Below are 19,568 nucleotides of genomic sequence, written 5' to 3'. Positions count from 1 at the left end.
CTACAACTCCCAGCATGCACCTCACTATCTCGCTACAACTACGGAGGTTCTAAACTGAGATTCTTTGGTTGCTCTTTTAGTCTGAGCTCAGATGATGTGTTGTGAAACAATGTGTTGTGTTGAGCTTGTTGTGTTTGTTGTGTAGTGACACAATATGTTGTAAAGTGTTGTGTTCTGTGTTTTCAACAGGAAGATCTGTGACCCATGTCTGACGTCATTTGAGCCAGAGGCCCTGGGGAACCTAGTGGAGGGCATGGACTTCCACCGGTTCTACTTCGACAACCGTAAGACAACCATTACACAACGTTAAGAAAATCACTACACAACTCTAACACAACCACGACAAAACCATTACACAACTATAGCACAACATTAAGACAACCACTACACAACCATTACACAACTATAACACAGGCTTAAGACAACCACTACACAACCTTAAAATAACCATTACACGACTATTATACAACCATAAACTATCTGTTCTCTTCTTTCTCAGTCCTGTCTAAGAACAGTAAGCCCATCCATACCACAATCCTCAACCCTCACGTCCACCTGATTGGTGAAGACGCCGCCTGCATCGCCTACATACGCCTCACGCAATTCGTCGACGGCACTGGCCGCCCATGCTCCAGCCAATCAGAGGAGACGAGGGTGTGGCATCGCCGAGAGAGCAAGTGGCAGAATGTTCACTTCCACTGCTCTGGAGCACCGGCCGCACCACTGCAGCAGTGAACTGGTACACACACTCAATGTTACTAACACACACACACTCATTCATTCACATGCACACCCACAGCTACACACACACACACTCCCACAGCTACACACACACACACACACACCCACAGCTACACACACAGCTACACACACACACACACACCCACAGCTACACACACAGCTACACACACACACACACACACTTCAGAGCTTGACAGTTATTGTTTCCAGAGTTGCTGTTAAACCTAGAATGTTTTTTTTGTCTTCCAGGAGGAAAGAGAGAGAGAGAGAGAGAGAGAGAGAGAGAGGTGAGGGAGGAGAGATGGAGAGAGAGAGGTGAGGGAGGATAGAGAGTGCGAGAGAGAGAGGTGACTGGGGATAGAAAGAGATGGAGAGTGAGAGAGAGAGAGTTGAGGGAGGATAGAGAGTGCGAGAGAGAAAAAGAGAGGTGAGGGAGGATGGAGAGAGAGAGAGGTGACGGGGGATAGAAAGAGATGGAGAGTGAGAGAGAGAGAGTTGAGGGAGGATAGAGAGTGCGAGAGAGAAAAAGAGAGGTGAGGGAGGATGGAGAGAGAGAGAGGTGACGGGGGATAGAAAGAGATGGAGAGAGAGAGGTGAGGGAGGATGGAGAGAGATGGAGAGTGAGAGAGGTGAGGGAGGATAGAGAGGGCGAGAGAGAAAGAGAGAGGTGACTGGGGATAGAAAGAGATGGAGAGAGAGAGGTGAGGGAGGATGGAGAGAGATGGAGAGAGAGAGAGGTGAGGGAGGATAGAGAGTGCGAGAGAGAAAGAGAGAGGTGAGGGAGGATGGAGAGCCTGTCCCCCCTCCCTCTATTGCTACAGCTCTCCTTACTGACCAGTGCACACTACTGCAACTTAACAACACACAGCCTCAACTCCTCCTGGACACACACACACACACACACACACACACACACACACACACACACACACACACACACACACACACACAAGCTGCAGCAACGACTATCACTGCAACCATATCATCCAATACAAATGGCAACACACTCAAACCTTCAGTCCAGTGCTCTCCCTCTGCTGTAGACCCACCCCATGGCGCAGATACATATAGGATCTACAGTTTAAATCAAGTTTATTACTCTGTTATTGTTTGTATTATTACTATTACTACTACTATTGTTGTTGTTGTTATTATTATTATTGATGCAAGTAAGTTGTTGTTGTTATAATGAAAGTGTACAATGTCTTTAATGGTCCAGTTGATTCTCTTTAAAGGAGTCTGTTCCTCTTGTTAAAGACAAGCATGACTTCTCCAGTGTTATTTCCCAGTGAGTGTTAGTTGAGTTGTGCTCCTCCAGTAAAGTCTAATTCATACCGTACGCAACCCAATAACACAATTAGCTAAGCAAAATGGCGTTGAGTCAAAATTGCGGGGATTCATTTTGATTTCTGTTTTATTTTCGCTATGCAAGTAACGTCTGTTTTCCCAGTTGCGTACTTGCGCAAAGTTTAAGTTAGGCTTAAGGCTGCTTCCTGCCTGGCGTATCAAATGAATACACATTGTATAAACCAACAGGATTAGTGCAGTTGTGCGTTTTTGCTACAGTTTTAAATATGGAAACAGCCTACCCTCTGATGATGAACTATATGCACCACCACCCCTCCCCCTTCCCCTTCAGGGAGAGAAGATGAGCCAAGTCGATACAGCATGACCGTTGTATATTGTTGTTCTTATACTTGATTCTCTATGTGTTGAGCATTTGCATATAGTCACTGATGATACAACAATACATTTTAAATGATTACACACTGTATTGTACAACTACAGTTTCATTGTGGTGACTATACTGCATTTATTTGCATGAAAATGGAAACATGACGATAAAATTGGTGTTATTGTTCGTTGTCTGGATTTTTTACTGAATGCTGGTGAACTATGACCTCCTATGTCCAACTAACTTTTCCTAACTTTGGAATGTGCATAAAATTATTTTTGTCTGGAGAGTGTATACTGATGATGATGATGATGATGATGATGATGATGACGGTGATGATGATGATGATTGTAAAACATGCTTTTGAACAGGCTCTACTGCTGAGGCAGAGTGGGCAGGTCACTAAAAGTGTTTCATATGGTTATTGATGGGATTTCATTGTAAACAGATATAGTACCTATATATATCCAGGGGCCTCATTTATAAAATGTTTGTATGTAAACATCTGATCGTGAATCGCGTATGACAGAATCCACATCAACAATGTGATAAAAATATGCAATTTACATAGATTTTGCATGAAGTTTTGTGAATTATATATATTTATATTTTTTTGTGACCATACTTTATTTATAAGTGTATACATTATATAAAGAGAATTTCATCATATTGTAAGAAATGATTGTACAATTGTATGATCACAGAAATGTTCTATAATAATGTTATATGATAACTAAGAGCATTTGATAAATGAGGTCACTGGTCCACAGGGTGTGTACCAGTATTATGTGTCCCTCCCTCCCTCTCTGTTGACTTGCCTTGCTGTCTCTCAGTGCACTTAAAAGACAATTCCACACAAAAACTTTCATTAGTCCATTGTTGACTTAGTCCCAAAAAGTTTTGCTTGTCAGCAATGACGTTTTCAAGATATGTAACTTTCAAAATACAGAAACCATCACCGTATGATGCATTTTTCATCAGACCAAACGCATGGGGATGATTTGTGTCATTTAAAAGTTACATATCTTGAACTCTAGGGGGAGTCACCATACACTGAAGCACAGCACCTTCCATGTTGGGTTGAAAATTAGGGCTGAGCACCTTCCATCTACAATGTTGGGTTGAAAATTAGGGCTGAGCACCTTCCATCTACAATGTTGGGTTGAAAATTAGGGCTGAGCAACTTCCATCTACAATGTTGGGTTGATAATTAGGGCTGAGCACCTTACATCTACAATGTTGGGTTGAAAATTAGGGCTGAGCACCTTACATCTACAATGTTGGGTTGAAAATTAGGGCTGAGCACCTTCCATCTACAATGTTGGGTTGAAAATTAGAGCTGAGCACCTTCCATCTACAATGTTGGGTTGAAAATTAGAGCTGAGCACCTTCCATCTACAATGTTGGGTTGAAAATTAGAGCTGAGCACCTTCCATCTACAATGTTGGGTTGAAAATTAGAGCTGAGCACCTTCCATCTACAATGTTGGGTTGAAAATTAGAGCTGAGCACCTTCCATCTACAATGTTGGGTTGAAAATTAGAGCTGAGCAACTTCCATCTACAATGTTGGGTTGAAAATTAGAGCTGAGCACCTTCCATCTACAATGTTGGGTTGAAAATTAGAGCTGAGCACCTTCCATCTACAATGTTGGGTTGAAAATTAGAGCTGAGCACCTTCCATCTACAATGTTGGGTTGAAAATTAGAGCTGAGCACCTTCCATCTACAATGTTGGGTTGAAAATTAGAGCTGAGCACCTTCCATCTACAATGTTGGGTTGAAAATTAGAGCTGAGCACCTTCCATCTACAATGTTGGGTTGAAAATTAGAGCTGAGCACCTTCCATCTACAATGTTGGGTTGAAAATTAGAGCTGAGCACCTTACATCTACAATGTTGGGTTGAAAATTAGGGCTGAGCACCTTCCATCTACAATGTTGGGTTGAAAATTAGAGCTGAGCACCTTCCATCTACAATGTTGGGTTGAAAATTAGAGCTGAGCACCTTCCATCTACAATGTTGGGTTGAAAATTAGAGCTTGTCCCTAAGACTTGCCCTGGCACACACACACTTTAAAACTAGAGTCCTTAATTGTTACAGCCATTTTTTGACTCGTAAATGATGTAAACCCATTGATTGTTGAAGAATATAACTTATAAATGCCTCATGAGCTTAGTTCAACTGTCGTGCCCCATCAGAACCCAACATATAAGCTTGTTTTACTCCCATGTTTATAATCAATGTAAACAAACAATGTAAAGCCTCAAAACATGGTTGAAACTATAATTTTGAAATCGTGGATGATCAGTCCTTACATCCAGGTCTCTGTCTGTGAGTTTGAGAGTGGTTACATTTCTCCAGGTTCATCCCTCAGTATTTTACTAAAACAAAGGAAGAAGGAACAGAGGCAGGGTGTCGCTTTGTTTCAACTAAAGATGATATTTTTCAGGCCTCAGTCACACACAGGGTCATGCACTGCATGTATTCCTGGCAGTCCTCCCCCTGTGTAGTCTCAGTAACAGGATCAGTGCTAATCAGGCCAGCAAACAACATCAGAATGAGGTCACTCAGAGAGGTGGCATTACCTCACACGGCCATTGGTGAAATTAAGACTGTGTTTGTGTTCATCTTAGCACACTCTGGTTGCTGTTAGTCCTAACCTTCATTTTAACTCTCCTCTGAGAGTCAACCAGGGCTTGCCATCATATCATCCACTTTCACTTTCACACACACTAGTTGTCGTGGCCGAGTGGCTAAGGCGATGGACTAGAAATCCATTGGGATATTCCCGCACTTTCACAAGATGACTTTGTAAACATGAATCCAATATGACGATGAATTCTGTTCTTCCAGTGAGCATTCCTTGTGTTGTGTAACAGTGTTGAGGTGTTATCAATATGTTACCAATAAAGAGAACTCCTGTCAATGCCAGCTGTGTCTCTCTGTATGTCTATTATATCTTGTTCCTTCCAGCTGACACACACACACACACACACACACACACACACACACACACACACACACACACACACACACACACACACACACACACACACACACACACACACACACACACACACACACACAGAGTTGACTCCTATTGGGAGCAGAATAAGCACAATTGGCTGCAACCTAGGGCCAGGCTTATCAGCATGTTTGTGTGACTGTGTGTGCTGACAGATACAGTATATCATCAGTGGATAAGATAAGGACAGACCAGGAAACATCTGCCTCTGTTTCTGTTATGGGACTTATATGACTAAATGATGTATACATTTAACGTAGAACTATAACTAAACAGAATACTACCCTGTCACTGTATGAATCTTATAATAATCATAACACTGAATAGAATGTGTGTAGTTTTAGTCAAGAATTAGAACAAGGACTTTCTGTTCCTTGTTAGAAACGAATGGAGCTATCGTCAGACCGGCTGGAATACTGTGTTCCTTACAGGACATTCTGTCCCCACCCAGGGAGGGGAGAAACCTTGGGCTTGTAGTAGTTTGTTTAATTAACAGTTGGCAGACAATGTGAGAAGGCTTGTGAACTATATTGCCATTGTATCTGAGAGGAGGAGGGACATTTATGATGAAATGTGAGGTATATAAACCAATGTACATGGTATTATGAGCAGAGCTCTCGAGAATAACTGCTATTGGTTAATGTTAATGTCTGGTGTCTGTCTATTTTATGTAAATAAGAACCTTACAAATTCTTATAAACGGACAGAGTGTTTTAATTGAATTGGTTAATGAACACATATGAACTAAATTCCTCTAACAGTTTCTCAACCAGGGACAAAGTTCCCCGTAAACCTCTCTAACACTATCACTCTACCACTGAGAGAGGTATGCGCATGTGTGTGCATTTGTGTGAGGGTGTGTTCATGCATGAGCGTACCACAATGTGTGTTCTATGTGTACTACACAGAGAGAGAGAGAGAGAGAGAGAGTGTGTGTGTGTGTGTGTGTGTGTGTGTGTGTGTGTGTGTGTGTGTGTGTGTGTGTGTGTGTGTGTGTGTGTGTGTGTGTGTGTGTGTGTGTGTGTGTGTGTGTGTGTGTGTGTGTGTGTGTGTGTGTGTGTGTGTGTGTGTGTGTGTGTGTGTGTGTGTGTGTGTGTGTGTGTGTGTGTGTGTGTGTGTGTGTGTGTGTGTGTGTGTGTTAATAGGTTTGTAATATCACATGACTCATTAACTGGAATGGAACAGTGAATGCCAGCCAGAGTTTAGTGGGAGGAACCTGACCATGCCCAATTGATTACCACTACGCTGGTAGCCCTTTCCTGCGGTCAAAAGACCTAGTGGCTTCATGGGTGTAATGGTATTCATATGTTTCATAATTAATAAAGATTATTTTAAAAACTGCTATGTCAAACAGGTTTGTTATATTTTAGTCTTCTGTGATGTATATAAAGTGTAATATTGGCATGCAAACTCAATATTTTATACATTTCAACTGTATATCTGACATGGTACATGTGTCTTCTTTTTCTAAGCCCACAACCATGTGTTTGAGGTGTATAGTTTTGTTTCAAAGTAGATTTGTTTAAGACTACAAAGAAACACTCTGTGTGACCCTGATTTAGCCCACTGCAGTAAAAGGGTACTAAAATAGAAAGACTCAAAACACCATCATTGCGTAGTGAAACCATGAGAAGTAGTGTACCTAAACTGAGATCTGGTGTTTGGAGGGTGTTTGAATGTAAACCCAATGGAAGTGTTCTGATTCACTGAATGGATTTCAAAACAGAATGGAAGTACTCTGAAACACCCAACGTGGTTCTTCATTCTGAATCATTGTGTTTTTAAGAGAGGTTTGTGAAAACACTTTTTGGTGTTTCAGTGCATGTAAAAGGCATCATCAAAATACAAAAATAATGTTTTGGCAGACTGTCTCTCTCCAACAATAAGATGCTTTATAACAATAATATTGATTGATGCTGATTTTCTGTCCATATTGTGATTAATATTGGAAAGAAGACACTGGTAATTTAACATTTTTCCTAGGGTAGACTTTGCATTAATTATAGGCTACAAATCAAGCAAAATGTTATTGGTCACATGCAGATGTTATTGGTCACATGCAGATGTTATTGTGAGTGTAGTGAAATGCTTGCGGTTCTAGATCTGACAGTGTAGCAGTATCTACAAGGTAATATCTAACAATTCCACAATGAAACCTAATATCTAACGAATTCCACAACAAAACCTAATACACACAATCTAGCAAAGGAATGGGATGATAATATATAAGTATAAAATATATGGATGAGCAGTGACAGAGCGGTTAAGATGCAATAGATAGTAAAGAATGGATCGTAAAGGATACAGTATACATCATATATATATGAGATGAGGAATGTGAGATATGTAAACATTCTTGAAGTGGCATTATTGAAGTGACTGGTGTTCCATTTATTAAAGTGGCCAATGATATCAAGTCTGTAGGTAGGCAGCAGCCTCTCTGTGCTAGTGGTGGCTGTTTAACAATCTGATGGCCTTGAGATAGAAGCTGTTTTTCAATCTCTCTGTCCCAGCTTTTTTGCACCTATACTGACCTCGCCTTCTGGATGGAAGCGGGGTGAACAGGTAGTGGCTTAGGTGGTTATTGTCCTTGATTATCTTTTTTGCCTTCCTGTGACATTGGGTGTTGTAGGTGACCTGGAGGGCAGGTAGTTTGCCCCCTGTGATGCATTGTGCAGACCGCACCACCCTCTGGAGAGCCCTGCAGTTGTGGGCGGTGCAGTTGCCGTACCAGGCAGTGATACAGCCCGACAGGATGCTCTCAATTGTGCACCTGTAAAAGTTAGTGAGTGTTTTCGGTGACAAGCCAGGCCCATTGTGACATCATAAATAATTGTATAATCCGAATGTTTAGGGCTATGTAAGATAACAAGAGGTAATGTGTAAAGTGGGCCTTCATCACTGGTTTTCATGTGAGGACAGAAGGTGGATGTGAACAAGGGTCTCCTGCTTGTCAAAAGACTGCCTTAGTGCACTCTGTCGGTCTTCAGGACTAAATGGTTTTGCAGAACCACCCTTGTTACACTGAGCACATGGGGTTGATTCAGATGAGATAAGTAGATAACATGGACTCAATAAAACATAGATTTAAAGGAATAATCCACCGAAAATATATGTTGGTATTTTTTTCATTAGTCCACGGTTGATACAGTCCCAACATGTTTTGCATGTCAGTAATCAAGTTTTCAAGTTATAGGACTTTCAAAAAGCTAATTGTCTCTTGCCACATCATCATGATGATGCCAAATGCAAAGCTGAATACTTGATTGCTGACATGCAAAACATTTTGGTACTGTATCAACAGTGGACTAATGAAAACAAATAGGAAAATAGAGTTTTTGAGTGGATTATTCATTTAATTCCATGTTAAATCAACTTACCTCAAGACTGTATAAGGCAGGGGCACTCAACTCCTACCCTACAAGGTCCGGAGCCTGCTGGTTTTATGTTCTACCTGATCATTTATTGCACCCACCTGGTACGCCAGGTCTAAATCAGTCCCTGGTTAGAGGGGAACAATAAGGAAATGCAGTGGAACTGGTTTCGAAGTCCAGAGTTGAGTTTGAGGGGTATAGAGCCTAAGATGAATATTTTTTTGTGAAATTCACCATACATCTTTTATGTGCTTTGTTTAGACATTAGAAGGAGTGAAAGTTACAGGGGAATTGAATTCCCGACTGCTGGGGTAGTAGGATGGCAATTCTTTGGGGATTTTCTTCATGGGCGCCCGCGTTGAGCAAAGTTGGTGAATGTTCTGAATGAACAGTAGTATTGAAAACTGGAACAAAAAGGTAATTGCAAGAGCTTTGGTCCTCAAACCATTGCAGAGCAAGAATTGTACAGGATTTGGCCATGTTTCAAGTGTGTGCAGATGGACAGAGTATATTGAAGAATGGTGTGTAGAAGGACGACGGTGTTGCAATTGTGGTGGGGATCATGATCCCGAGTTCCTGGAGTGCCCTGTAAGGGTGAAGGAGATTGAGGTGGCAAAAGTTAGAGCAGTCAATCGAACCAATGCACAACCTCTTTAGGCTAGGGGGCAGTATTTTGATGTTTGAATGAAAAACATGCCCAAAGTAAACTGCCTATTTCTCAGGCCCAGAAGCTAGAATTTGCATATGGCAGATTTGGATAGAAAACACTCTAAAGTTTCCAAAACTGTCAAACTATCGTCTGTGAGAATAACAGAACTGATATGGCAGGTGAAAATCTGAGGAAAATCCATCCAGGAAGTGCTGTTTTTCTGAAACTACTCTTTTCCATTGCAAGCCTATCCTCCATTTAAAGGGATATCAACCAGATTCCTTTCCCTATGGCTTCCACAATGTGTGAACAGTCTTTAGACATAGTTTCAGGCTTTTATTCTGAAAAATGAGTGAGATTGATCACATCGCGTCAGTGGATAGCCAGATGTCCTCAGATTTGTGCATGCGCGCACGCCGGGAGCGAGACCATTTCTTTCTCTCTTCTATTGAAAAGGCTGAAATATTATTGATTATTTATTGTAAAAACAACCCAAGGATTGATTATAAAAAACGTTTGACATGTTTCTACAAACTTTACGGATACTATTTGTAATTTTCGTCTGCCCGTCGTGACCGCACGAGCCTGTGGATTACTGAACAAAACGCGCAAACCAAATGGAGGTTTTTGGATATAAAGATAATCTTTATTGAACAAAACAAACATTTATTGTGTAACTGGGAGTCTCGTGAGTGCAAACATACGAAGATCATCAAAGGTAAGTGATTCATTTTATTGCTTTTCTGACTTTTGTGACCAATCTACTTTGCTGCTAGCTGTTTGTAATGTTTTGTCTGCTGAGAGTTGTCTTCAGATAATTGCATGGTTTGCTTTCACCGTAAAGCCTTTTTGAAATCTAACACGCCGGCTGGATGAACAACAAGTTAAGCTGTGTTTTGTGTGTTTTCATGAAAATGTAATATTTTTAGTAATTTAATTTGAATTTGGCGCTCTGCAATTCACCGGATATTGACTGTTGGTATAATTTCATAATTCCAATATGTTTTCTTTAATTGAATTCACTTAGTCTATTTTATGAGAATTTGTAAGATTCTTATTTGCATAAAATAGACAGAGACCAGTCTTATCAAAAATATGTAATAGTATTTATTCTCGGAGCGCGCTGCCATGTAACCACGAACAACAGTTTATATACACAATATGAAGTCTTAGGTTATAAAATATTATTTCTCCCAACATTTCAAAAGTTCATTTGAGATAAACCTTCCGAAGTCTTCATCCATCACCATTCAGCAGACAGTTCCAGCTAATGGAAAACCTGAGAAAACACACACTGCCTTATCTGAACATTCCAGAGCTAAGTTGAGTCGGTTCAACCATAGGTTAATGACCCTTTCTGCTTACTTAAAAAAAAAACACTTCCAATCTTCTCCAACCTGGCTGGAATGGTATTTATTTAATGCAATTACCCCCCTGTTATATGCTCCACAATCCCTCACTTATGAATTCACATTGTTAATCAGATATAATAAAGCAGAGTATAAGTTTACTTAGTTACAGTTCTATTTAAAATGGGGATATTGTTTAGTCATTATTCATAAAATTCCTAACATTGACGAAAATGATCCCGCTAAAGGGATCTGAACGGCAAGAGGTTTAAATTAAATTGTGCGATCGCCAATATACAATAGAAGAAGGCACCTCCTTTATTCAGGTCTTTCAACTCAGACAGGTGAGAGCACACCAAACACTCACACTCCATATTATTTGCTAGTTAGTGAGTTATTAGTCCAGTTACTGCTCATTTCTAGTCAACAATGGGGGAGAGGTTGCTGACAACAAGAGCACAAAACGAGTGCATTTCTAGCCATCTTTGAAAAGCGAGTCAGGTAAACAGCTTTTTTATGTATTAAAGGGGAAGTGTTATATTTTGAGACGGTCTTGAATAAGATAAGTAGCCAATAGGCATAGCGTAGCATAATTTGTCTGATTCTCTGTAATAATGGTATGGGAATAATAATGAATTGTATTTTGTAAAGTGTTTTTTTTTTTGCATCAAACACATTTTCAGTGACCTCCCTGTCTGAAGGACACGTTTATAAACAGGTTAGTTTCAAGCCCTGCATGTTTTTTTTCAAAAGTCTCATGGAATGTCGGCATTGAACACGACACATTGGCTGCTACTGCAGGCTGAATGACAGAACAGCTATTTCCATGTTAAAATGTTATGGAATGTGATTTTTTCCTTCATTGTTTTTGATGGTATTACATTATGATCAAATAGCTACAGTAGTTTATTTGGCTACTGTTAAAACTGCAACTGAAAGTGGGTACAGCCTCTGTTCACAGTAAATGCACACCAGAAGATGCACAGAATTTTCACTGTTCAAGTTTGTGCTTGCGTTATGCAGACCTGAAATTTGTTCAGTGATGGAAAAAATGAGGACATTGGTCATTGCCTGTTTTTTTAATTATCATTATTTGTTTTAATTAAATATGCATTCTGTTGATTTTGAAAAATATTACTATAAGTCTTTGAACTATTTGTCAATATAAAAATGTGAAATACCTGTTCATGATTTGTAATTTGAGAATTTGCAAAGAAAGTATTTGAAGCTTTAAAATCATGTAATTAAAATGTTATTTTGTACTAATTCATTATTCATTATCATGTATTTTTGCATTTTTTTATGCTTTATCATGTGGACAAATATCATGCCTCCACTGTGTTGTTTTGGAGAAAATGGTGGGTCATGTTTGCAGTAAGTGGAAAAAGTTAGTGAAATTAAGGAAAAAACAGTAACTGCAATCCCTCAAATCAGTTAGTGTTTTTTTTAATGTGGGCTTCACCGCGCTTTGGACTTTGGTTACTACGGTTTACCTTGGTATGATTGATTGTTCTTTGCTGATACAATTATCAACTGTATGACACATACAAATCAAGATTGTGTAAAACAATGAATCATTATGAAAGCATTTCAGTGGGTGTACCAAGCAAGAAGGCAGTAAATGATGTCTAGGGTCAACATGAATAAAAATGACCTAATAGCAAGACAACAGACAACCACATCTCCAGTGATCTGCCTACAATTAATTTCGTTTGACAATTAAACGTTGAAGGAATTTTTCTGTTTCACCCTATGAGCAGTTACTGCTATTTTGCTTAGTAGGGTAGAATAGAGCACACAGTTTATCTCCTACACAGAAAGCAGAACATGTGTGCACCGCGCTCCTCTCCTCAGGCTGACGTAACGGCAGCGTGACGCATATCAGCACATCGGACAGTGCAATCAGAAAACCTGCCTACCAGTTTAAAGAGGATACATACCGAGAGTATAGTCTCGGGAAGCCACGAGCAAGCAAGATAAGTTATTACTAAAAGTCCGGAAGTGTTCAAAGTCGCGGAAAGTAAGTACAGACGCCTATTTTTAATAGCTACCAAAAAATGATTGTTGCGCCAGCCACAAGATAGAGCGTTAAGTCCATAACTATATGTTGTCGAACTATTAGGTATTGCCGTTTTCTTAGTTATAAATATATGAATATATCGGGTACTAATACTTATCAGGAGAACATCCCTGGTCATATTTACTGCCTCTGATCTGACAGACTCACTAATCACAAATACTTCGTTTGTAAATTATGTCTGACTGTTGAAGTGCGCCCCTGGCTATCTGTATATATATAAAAAGCAAGAACATCGTGCAGTCTGGGTTGCATATTATAAGGAATTTGAAATTATTTATACTTTTAATTTTGATACTTAAGTATATTTAAAAACAAATACTTTTAGACTTTTACTCAAGTAGTATTTTACTGGGTGACTTTCACTTTTAATTGAGTCGTTTTCTTTTAAGGTATCTTTACTTTTACTCAAGTATGACAATTGGGTATTTTTTCCACCCCTGGTCTGAATACAACAAGTACTGTATGTGGGGTATTTATATTATTTATTCTCTGTGTGAATAGTTGACTGACATAACTTGTTTCAAGTCGCTGCAGTGAGTCTGTGTGTCTCTCTCTGTGTGTGTGTGTGTGTGTGTGTGTGTGTGTGTGTGTGTGTGTGTGTGTGTGTGTGTGTGTGTGTGTGTGTGTGTGTGTGTGTGTGAGTGTGTATGTACATGTGTAGGAGTGTGTGTCTGTGAGTGTGACTAAAATATATTTTTAGCAGACTTCTCTTATTTGCCATTTATTGTAGGCAGCCAGGTCTAAATGCATAAATAATGATATATGATCCAGCCCATATCATAAATATGTTATATGTTCACACAGCACAGGCGGGGTCAGTGGGAACTGGGAAGTATGACTTGACCCTCTGGTTAATTATGTAATCTCTCTCTACACAGCCTGAGAAAACAACGATTTACAGGATTAGACCTGATACAACGAGCGAGAGTAAACGAGAGGAAGAAGAAGCTCTGTATGTCCCATGCTCCTGGAAGAAGAGTTGCATGTAGGCCAAAGAACCAGGATCAGCTGTTCCTAAACCAATCCTTAACTGAAACATTAGGAGGGAAACACACAACTGACCTAAGATCAGCATCTAGAGGATAACTTTCTCCTAATCCTGGTGTTTCCTGGCTACGTGAATTGTTATTGATCTACTTCCTCGTTTAGCGAGAGGGGTAGAAGCCACAGCTAATAGGCTACCATGCAGCGCTTAAGGACTACAGTTGCTAGGCTAAGGCCTATTACGGCCACCCAGACAGTCAAGAGCCAATCACAGGCCAGGCCGATGGCAGTGGGAGGGGCTTTGAGGACATTTGAACCACTGAGGAGTTACACTACGTCGGTGTCGGCCGAGCCTTTTCTGAATGGGACCAGTTCTAATTATGTAGAAGAGATGTACTATGCATGGCTGGAGAACCCTAGGAGTGTACATAAGGTAGGAGAGAGAGTGTGGGGGGCAGGCAGGTGAGCTGCTTCCCAGGACTGTGGCCTGTTTATGTTCAAAACGCAGTGGGACAAGAGTTACGCATACACCTGCACGACCTCTGGTCAGGGCAAAAATGTGAGCGCGTACACACACACACACAGACACACACAGACACACACACACAGACACACACAGACACAGACACACACACACACACACACACACACACATACACACACACACACACACACACACACATACATACCACTCCCCCTCTCCCATCAGATTCCTGTGTAATACAGGAAGCTAGAGATGCTACCAAGGTCATGTGAAAGGTTGTGTGTGGTTTCTACTGACAATTGAGATGTACAAATTATGGCATAAGTAGACGACAAGCGGATGAGAAGCAATCCGTAAATTTGATTAAGACATTACAACTACAGTATTTACTCAGCACTTTTCAAATGTACAACGACAGAATTCAGAACATTGGCCGTTCTTACAGTATTCTCCCTGTACACCAAGTCAGAACCGTAGGATAAATAAAAGGGGCATATAAGCAGACAATGAAAGCTCTTACAATATTCGATGATGACATTTCTCTAAAACAGGCTATAGGCTATATGTGCATCACAAAGTCAGAACAGTAGGCACTCCACTGAATAGCAGGCTAGTGATTGCTTTGCAATGCTTGCAGTTAGCCACTGATTCCTTCCAAACCACAATAAGTTGTGATTTCCAACTTGTTGTGTAGTAATGTTTATGTCCAATGGCCAATGAGCACCTATATGTTTTATCTATAATTTCTCTTCGTAATTTCTCTTCATATGACAAGGATTGAAAAGTATTTGCCAGTAGATTGTCGACTTGATTCATGACGATGACTGCTAGCTTCTTAGCTAAAATTCCAAGTCCAATCAAAGCTACTGTAGATATAACATGACCTGAGGCATGGTCCTAGGGCTCAGATCCTCTGAGAACGAGAGAGAGAGCATACTTAAATGCACATAGGACCAATTGGTAGGGTTTAAAAATACTCTGTATATTATTTAGGGATAGGAAAGTATTTCTGCACTAAACATATTGGCGAATCAAAACCATAGTGGTTTGATTCATCCTGAAAGTTGTCATATTTGTACACTTTTCTAACTTTCCAAAATGTCATGGCTTGAACAATTGTGTTCAATCCATGAAATAATGGAAAGTGAGAAAATTGTACAATAGGAATTGAACAGTAATCGTATAAATCAACCCTGATAATCCTCATTAATCATGGAACTGTGATGACAACGGTCTCGTTGTCGTGAACCGTGCACTAGCCTCCAGGTTTAAACTGCTACGCATGGTCTGCGTTCCATAATGATTCCAATAGGCTACATGTCCCAAATTATTGCACAACTTGTAATATGTTAGCCTAATATGATCCACTATTGCTAGGTCCTCAGGAACAACCACACCAGCGTGACAGATGAAAGAAAGGTAAACTAATGATGTAATGGAATGATACAAAATGGAAACTAACACTAAAGGGAGTTAGAAATGTATGTGGTATAACTGACGGAGGCTACCAATAGTGGCTAATATTAAACACCATACAAATTGTACACAATACAGTGAAAAGTCTGGGCATATAATTAAAACATTTTAGGAATCATAAATCAACTCGGTAGGTTTGACACTATACTGTCATATGCACATAGCAACATAAACCTATAGCTTAGTTATAAGACGACTAACATTGTGGAAAAGGTGAAATGTTGATATGCTTCAGTTTGCTGCCACATGACTGGCTTCACATTTCTCTCCAGCGATAATAAGGTAAAATAGATCTAAAACAATGATAATTTATATTTACAATCCCCTTATCCAAACAGTTGACTCATTTACCTAGCTCTTTTTGTAATGGTGTTATTTCTATCAGAAAAAAAATGTATTAGATGTTGTTCCACTTGGAACTGACGGATTGCTCGACCTTATTCATAGTTTCATCGCGCATAAAAGGGGTGGAATTATTAGGGAATTAAATGAAGGTCAGAATATGGTGTATCTGTAGACACACCTCCACTACACCATCATTTATTTAATCTCCACCCCCAAAAATAGTAGGTGAAAAGCATGCTATTCTCATGCTTAAATTCCAGGTCAGAATACGCATAGAGAGAAATGTGCATAAAAAGCGGCTGGGGCGCTTTTTGACACCTCACACCCAGTCGTAAATTTTATGCAGCAAGAGGACCCTCTGGCTCTCTAGTATGAACCAAAGGAATGTCTTTGTTCACAGACTTTTGCCAGCCAAAAACTCTAACATCCAAAAAGTGGATAATGGAACAATAATTCTATCATAAAGAATGTGGGAAATGGTCAGTGGGGACCTAAAGAATAATCATGTCATATTGTTTTTCATTTTGTGATTTTATTAGTAAAGTTATAAACGAAATACTGTAACTTAAAGTATTTGCACTACAGGTAATAAGTCTCCATCCAATACGTGGTGTAGACAATATGAAAAACAAGTACAGTTTTTTTTATAAGATATTAATGTGATTTTAGTTTTCTAATGAGATCATTGTTTTTGAGAATACCTTGCACAGTAAGTAGCCACGCCCCGAGGGAGCTCAGAGAGCATGTCAGCATGACGGAAATGCCCCTTTTTACTAGAGTGTATAAAGGATGAGTTGAGAATTAACATACCAGACCAGAAAGACATGAGACCGTGGTCTATACGTTGAAATGGTTAGAAACTCTGAAACTCTCAACACGAGGTGAAGAAAATGAACTCATCAGACCAGAACTGTGATGTTTATGCTGGGAGTCAGGAAGCTAGTACAGGGAGTGCAAATTTAATAAATAACAAACATAGTACAAAACAAGAAACACGAAAAGCATACAGACATGAAACAGAGTCAATAACGCCTCAGGAATGAACCAGATATAGGGGAGGTAATCAGGAAGGTGATGGAGTCCAGGTGAGTGTCATGGGGCGCAGGTGCGCGTAACGATGGTGGCAGGTGTGCGAAAAAATAAGACAACTGGCGACGTCAAGCATCGGAGAGGGGGAGCGGGAGTAAACATGACAGTACCCCCTCCCTGCCGCGTGGCTCCAGCCGCCGGATGATGCCGACCAGGAGCTGGCCGGTCGCTTCTGCTGAGGCGCGGGAACCTGTAGAGCCGGCTGAGGCGCGGGAGCTTGATGGGCCAGCTGAGGCGTGGGAGCCTAATGGGCCGGCTGAGGCGCGGGAGCCTGACGAGCTGGGCGGTGCATGGGGAGCCTGCTGAGCCAACCGAGGCATGGAAGCCTGACAAGTCAGCTGAGGCATCCCCGGTTGCTTCGGCAGCAGCACTTGGACCCGACATCACCAGTTTAAAAAATATTTAAAAAATTCCTGTTGTTTCCCCTTGGTGAGGTATATCCGCTAACGTGTACGCTAATAAATGGGAAACAAGTACAGGGAGTGAATTTAATAAATAAACAAACATGGAACAAAACAAGAAACACGAGTAGCGTACAGACATGGAACATATAAACAGAAACAATAACTCCTGAGGAAAGAACCAAAGGGAGTGACAGGTATAGGGGGGTAATCAGGAAGGTGATGGAGTCCAGGTGAGTCTCATGAGGTGCAGGTGACAGGTGTGCGTAATAATGAGAACTGGCGACAGCCAAGGCATGGAAGCCTGACGAGCCAACCAAGGCTTGAGAATCTGTCGGACCAGCTGTGGCATGGAAGCCTGACGAGCTAGCTGAGGCATCCCCGTTAGCTTCAGCAATGGAAGCTTGACGAACCAACCGAGGCTTGAGAACCTGATGAGCCAACTGTGGCTTGGAAGCCTGACGAGCTGGCTGAGGCATCCCCGGTAGCTTCGGCAATGGAAGCCTGACGAGCCAACCGTGGCTTGTGAATCTATCAAGCAGGCTGAGGCATGGAAGCCTGACAAGCCAGCTGAGGCATCCCCTTTTGCTTCGGCAGCAGCCCATGTACCCGACCTCGCCAGTAAAATATTTTTTTTAAATCCTGTTGTATCCCTAGGTGACGTTGTTATTTTGTAATTTGTACGGTAGGAGTCGGGAGCAACTGCAGGGGGGGGAAATTAATAAATAAATGAACATGGAACAAAATAAGAATCACGAGTAGCGCACAGACATGAGACAGATAAACAGACACAATAACGCCTGAGGAAAGAACCAAAGGAAGTGACAGGTATAGGGGTGGTAATCAGGAAGGTAACGAAGTCCAGGTGAGTTTCATGAGGCGCAGGTACGCGTAATGATGGTGACAGGTGTGCGTAATAATGAGAAACTGCAGACAATTAGCACCAGAGAGGGGGAGTGGGAGTAGACGTGACAGTAGGAACATTTTGTCATGAAACTTTGTCAGCAAAATCTGCAATTCTCTGGATTTATGGTGGTTTCAAGACAACTGGCTCAAAATGGCCAGAAACAAATAACTTTCTTCACTGCTGTCCAACTCAAACCATCTCAATATGGTTGAGGTTGGGTGATTGTTGAGGCCAGGTCATCTGATGCAGCACTCCATCACTCTCCTTGTTGGACAAATAGCCTGTGCACAGCCTGGAGGTGTGTTGGGTCATTGTCCTGTTGAAAAACAAATGATAGTCCCATTAAGCGCAAACCAGATGGGATGGAGTATCGCTGCAGAATGTTGTGGTAGCCATGCTGGTTTAGTGTGCCTTGAATTCTAAATATATTACAGACAGTGTCACCAGCAAAGCACCCCCACACCATCACACCTCCTCCTCCATGCTTCATGGTGGGAACAACACATGCGGAGATCATCAATTCACCTACTCTGCATCTCACAAAGATGTTTCTCTTTGCTTATTTTAGCTGTTCTTGACATACTATTGACTTGGTCTTTTACCAAATAGGGCTATCTTCTGTATAGCACCCCTACCTTGTCACAACACAAATGATTGGCTCAAATGCATTAAGAAGGAAATAAATTCAACAAATGAACTTTTAACAAGACACCTGTTAATTAAAATGCATTCCTGGTGGCTACCTCATGAAGCTGGTTGAGAGAATGCCAAGAGTGTACAAAGCTGTCATCAAGGCAAAGGGTGGCTACTTTTAATAATCTCAAATATAAAATATATTTTGATTTGTTAAACACTTTTTTGGTTACTACAAGATTCCATATGTGTTAAAGTTTTGATGTCTTCACTATTATTCTACGATATAGAAAATAGTAAAAATAAAGAAAAACCCTTGAATGAGTAGGTGTGTCCAAACTTTTGACTGGTACTGTA

General features: G+C 40.7%; 2 protein-coding genes across 13 annotated transcripts in view; both read left to right on the top strand.

The window, feature by feature from the left end:
- LOC110523332 (calcium/calmodulin-dependent protein kinase type II subunit beta) overlaps nt 1-920 on the top strand; it is a 64,241-nt gene extending 63,321 nt beyond the window's left edge. For all 7 annotated transcript variants that reach the window (XM_036976943.1, XM_036976941.1, XM_036976944.1 and 4 more), the window contains 2 exons: nt 190-284; nt 500-920. In XM_036976943.1, the coding sequence (XP_036832838.1) occupies nt 190-284; nt 500-735 (331 nt within the window). In that variant the 3' untranslated portion in view covers nt 736-920. The remainder of the gene's footprint in view (nt 1-189; nt 285-499) is intronic.
- Nucleotides 921-12,611: 11,691 nt separating this feature from the next.
- Nucleotides 12,612-19,568, top strand: part of ogdhb (oxoglutarate dehydrogenase b) — a 43,524-nt gene continuing 36,567 nt past the window's right edge. For 2 of the 6 annotated variants that reach the window (XM_036976931.1, XM_036976930.1), the window contains exons 1-2: nt 12,682-12,832; nt 13,771-14,309. In XM_036976931.1, coding sequence (XP_036832826.1) covers nt 14,076-14,309 — 234 coding nt within the window. In that variant the 5' untranslated portion in view covers nt 12,682-12,832; nt 13,771-14,075. Of the gene's footprint in view, nt 12,833-13,770; nt 14,310-19,568 lie in introns of all 6 variants that reach the window. The other 4 variants (XR_005051666.1, XM_036976934.1, XM_036976932.1 and 1 more) reach the window with 4 other exon arrangements.

This window comes from Oncorhynchus mykiss, chromosome 5, assembly GCF_013265735.2.
Source record: "Oncorhynchus mykiss isolate Arlee chromosome 5, USDA_OmykA_1.1, whole genome shotgun sequence".
Classification (NCBI taxonomy): Eukaryota; Metazoa; Chordata; class Actinopteri; order Salmoniformes; family Salmonidae; genus Oncorhynchus; species Oncorhynchus mykiss.
The sequence above is the reverse complement of the archived record's forward strand: the minus strand, read 5'-3'. Positions and strand labels throughout refer to the sequence as shown.